We start from the raw sequence: 3,861 nt of genomic DNA on the forward strand, positions 1-3,861 counted from the left end.
TGAGCGTGACCTATGAACCAGAGGTCACAGGTTCGATTCCAGTCAGGGCACAGGCCCGGGTTTCCGGCTCCATCTCCAGTAGGGGCATGCAGGAGGCAGCCGATCTACGATTCTCTCTCATCATGGATGTTTCTCTCCCTCTCTCCCTCTCCCTTCCTCTCTGAAATCAATAAAAATATATTAAACAAACAAACAAACCAGAAGTTCCAAATAAATGTGTGATCAGTGTCCCAAATCTCTCTCAACAGCCATTTCATTGAAAGGGGAGTATTTAGCTCACACGATTTGGGCTGATGGGCAAACGTTCTTTGAAAGTCACTGGCAGGGTCCCCGACCACGTGCCTTGGCATTCCATGCAGTCACCCCTGAACTCACCCCCCCTCCTTTCGCCCACGCGTCGTTCAGCATTCTCTTTCTCCTGCTAAGATGCGTCCTCGCGTGGCGTGGGAAGATCGCCATTCCAGGGAGCGTGGTGTGGTGTCGAAAACACAGGCTTCCATATCGAGCACAGAAAGAAAACCACAGGCTGGGCTTCAGCAACGCCCCACATTCCCGCAGAAGGACCTGAATGACTATGAATCACTCAAAAACATTCCGAGCCCTGGCTGGTGTGGCTCAGTGGATAGAGCGTCAGCCTGCGGACTGAAGGGTCCCAGGTTCGATTCTGGTCAAGGGCACATGCCTATGTTGTGAGCTTGATCCCTAGTGGGGGCATGCAGGAGGCAGCCGATCAGTGATTCTCTCTCCTCATTGATGTTTCTCTCTCTCTCTCCCTCTTCCTTCCTCTCTGAAATCAATAAAAATATATTTTAAAAAAAATTCTTAAAGTCTCAATAAAACTGACTATTCAGTGTTTGAGAGTCACTTTAATAAAAAAAAAAGGAAAGGAAATACGCTGCTAATACCTAAAGGGTTTGCCCTTGGACGTGAGTGAGTGAAGGAAATATGTGTTTGAGAAGATCCAAAACAGCACTTCACCGATGGATGATTCTCCTCATTGATGCTACTCTCTCTCTCTCCCTCTCCCTTCCTCTCTCTGAAACCAATAAAAACATATTTAAACACACAAAACAAACAAACAAAAACAAGCAGGGGTCTGCCAATCTCTGACTTACTCAGGAGATAAACACCGAGGACCCAGGTGGGAGGAGAGAGAGGACACGTCTAAAGCGTCCTTCCTTCTAGCCCTCGGTAACACGCCTCGGAGCATCGCACAGACACGCCACAAGGAACTCTGATGGCTCGGAGCCGCCTGCACACGGCTATTTTCTCCCCACAAGGAGAGGGAAGAAGAAACCAGTGTGCGAAGTGTGACAAACAGAACGCTGGCCTGAAAGGGCCGTGAGAACAGAACTTCCGATGCCCCGAAACCGGTGCCCGGAGACGTCTGGTGGAAAAGCGATGTCCTGCGGAAGGAGCCGGAGCAGCAGCGAGGCGGGGAGGGGCACGCATCTTGATGGGCCTAAATTTAGACTCTGCAGCTGTGTTTTGGTTTACGACTCCTTCCAACCCGCCTGCTTATAATAATAATAACAATGAGACAGGCTTCTGCGGACACTGCAGACCGAATGCCTGGGGATTTCGGTAAAGGGGCAGGCGACACGCCAATGACGTTTAACACTGTTCTGCGCTGTGTGGTATCCACACCCTCCTATGCATAGACCATCATTAATTCATCCATTTTGCAACTGTGTTGCCTGGAATGTACCTGGACTTGCTCGGGTTTTGTGCACTGCGAGGCTGTACCGGCCATAGAAATCGTTCACATAACTTTATTCTACAGGATTTTCCCCTTCGGCCAAAAAAAAAAAAAAAAAAGGCACATTTTTAAAAAAATGTCTCTGTAGTCAGGCGGAGCTGAACTTGATTCAAGCGCAGACACATACCACCTGTGTGAACCTGGTCCCGTCACTGTACCTCCGAGCTGGGACGGGAGCGGAGTAGGAGGATAAAAAGGGAAGCATCAGTGAATCAGTGTGATGCGCACACGGCCTGCTTGAAGGCTCGCTGCGCAGTATCTTATGTGAAACTCGCCACGACCCAGCTGGCATTCATTCTAACGCCAGCCATGAGAATCAGCCGCACCTTCACGCAGGAACACAGGCAACCTCACAGGCTAAATGTCAGGGGAAAGCAACGCAGAGGAGAATGTGAACTCATTTCTAAAAGTCCTAAAGCATATAGGATCCCAAATCGCATAAATCCTTAAACACATTGCTTCGAGCTACATATGTAAACTGTATGAAAACCACACAAATGATAAAGTTCAGATTCTCATTTTCCTTCAAGCAGAGGAGCGAGAGCCTTGGGGAGGGCCACACAGGAACATCAGAATGTGGGTTATGGTTTCTGTCCTAAGCCGAGTCCCGGGAACATGGATGCGAGTTTTATTATCCTATTACCAGGCGTCTGCAAACATTTCACAGAAAGGGCCAGACAGGAAGTGTGGGCCTCATGGGCCACCTGGTCTCCGTCACCTTGGCCACGGTAGTGACTGCAGTCACAGGCGGCACACCAACGAACAGATGTGGTGAACGCCAATCAAACTTTATTTGCCCCTACTGACCGCTACATGGGGTGCAGATGTTACGCAGTTATCTAACATACAGGCAGAATGCACATATGCTCCTATAGCTATTCTTTTGTGTGCGTGAGAATATTCTACAACGAAAATCACTTTAAAGGTTTTAAAAATCATTACCAAGGTAGGATCCAACAGAATAAGGACATGTTCTCGATGGCTGAAAATGGCGCATGGGTTTTCTTTTCGCAGTTTTCTCGTGGAACTCGGACACAGTCGTCCTGACCATTGCCAGGGAGGCGGAGGTACCAGTAAGCTCGCTCCAGATTCTAGCACCTGCATTTCTTTTGGGGGCTTTTATTCTTACCCTCAGACACACACACACACTCACTCACTAATGAACGTTTTAACCAGGGCAGTGCAGGTGGCTGCGTGTGGAAGCAAGAACAAGGAAAGAACAAGTAAGATGTGGCGGCTGAAAGGCAGGCAGGGCTCCCTCGTACACGTAACATACATGTAACAGGCGCAGCTATGCTCTGTTCCTGCATGCCAGAGCTTCTCCAAGCCACGAACACCAAATCCACCGGGAGGGGCTTCCTGCACTGCCTGGGGTCCTGGGGACACGAGGAAACAGCCCGTGGTGGCTGCAGTGATGACTAAGCGGGGGCGGGGGGGGGGGAGCGGGGAGGAAGGGAGGTCATTACTCAACGCAGAGCTCCCCACGGGGTGGAAAGTGTGACTGTGGACACGCAGACGGGAATGCAGCTGGGAATGCAGACGGCCAGGCCGGGCTGGGCCGGGTGGGCCCCGGGCCTCCAGGCGAGGCCCCACCTGAGGCCAGCCGCGCCCGCACTCCAGGCGCATTTCTGCGGGACCGATACTCACACTTGGGTCTGGAACGCCAGGAATGCCCCTCCCTGTCCTCAGCAGCCTGGCAGGCCTACGGGGGATGACTCACGGGAGCAGAGCCACACACACACACACACACACACACACACACACACAGCCTCTGCGAAACAGCCCGGAGCCCGGGCAAAACGCCCCACAGCCGGAAGCACCGCCTTCGAAGGCTGCTTCAATGGAAAGGGTCTCGCCGCCTGCGTTGGGCCCTCATGGCGCCTCCTTGACTCTATGGGGTTTTCCCATGGGTTTCCACCCCGGTTCGTCTGGTCGTAGGTACATCCCCGCCCTCCCCCCAGGCTCTCACCACACAGCCTCACTGGGTGAGGACCAGCTCCTTCCGGGGAGATGACTCCCCGAAGCTCGCCCCCGCACACGCAAAAGGGACGCTGCGCAGGTGAAAAACGTTTCACCTTGAACGCCACCAGCGAGTCTGCGGT

General features: G+C 52.3%; 1 protein-coding gene across 2 annotated transcripts in view; it reads right to left on the bottom strand.

The window, feature by feature from the left end:
* Positions 1-474, bottom strand: part of SNX7 (sorting nexin 7) — a 29,106-nt gene extending 28,632 nt beyond the window's left edge. For both annotated transcript variants that reach the window (XM_023745449.1, XM_023745448.1), the window contains exon 1: positions 376-474. In XM_023745449.1, the coding sequence (XP_023601217.1) occupies positions 376-459 (84 nt within the window). In that variant the 5' untranslated portion in view covers positions 460-474. The remainder of the gene's footprint in view (positions 1-375) is intronic.
* Positions 475-3,861: the final 3,387 nt, after the last annotated feature.

This window comes from Myotis lucifugus, unplaced genomic scaffold, assembly GCF_000147115.1.
Source record: "Myotis lucifugus unplaced genomic scaffold, Myoluc2.0 scaffold_544, whole genome shotgun sequence".
In the NCBI taxonomy this organism is placed as follows: Eukaryota; Metazoa; Chordata; class Mammalia; order Chiroptera; family Vespertilionidae; genus Myotis; species Myotis lucifugus.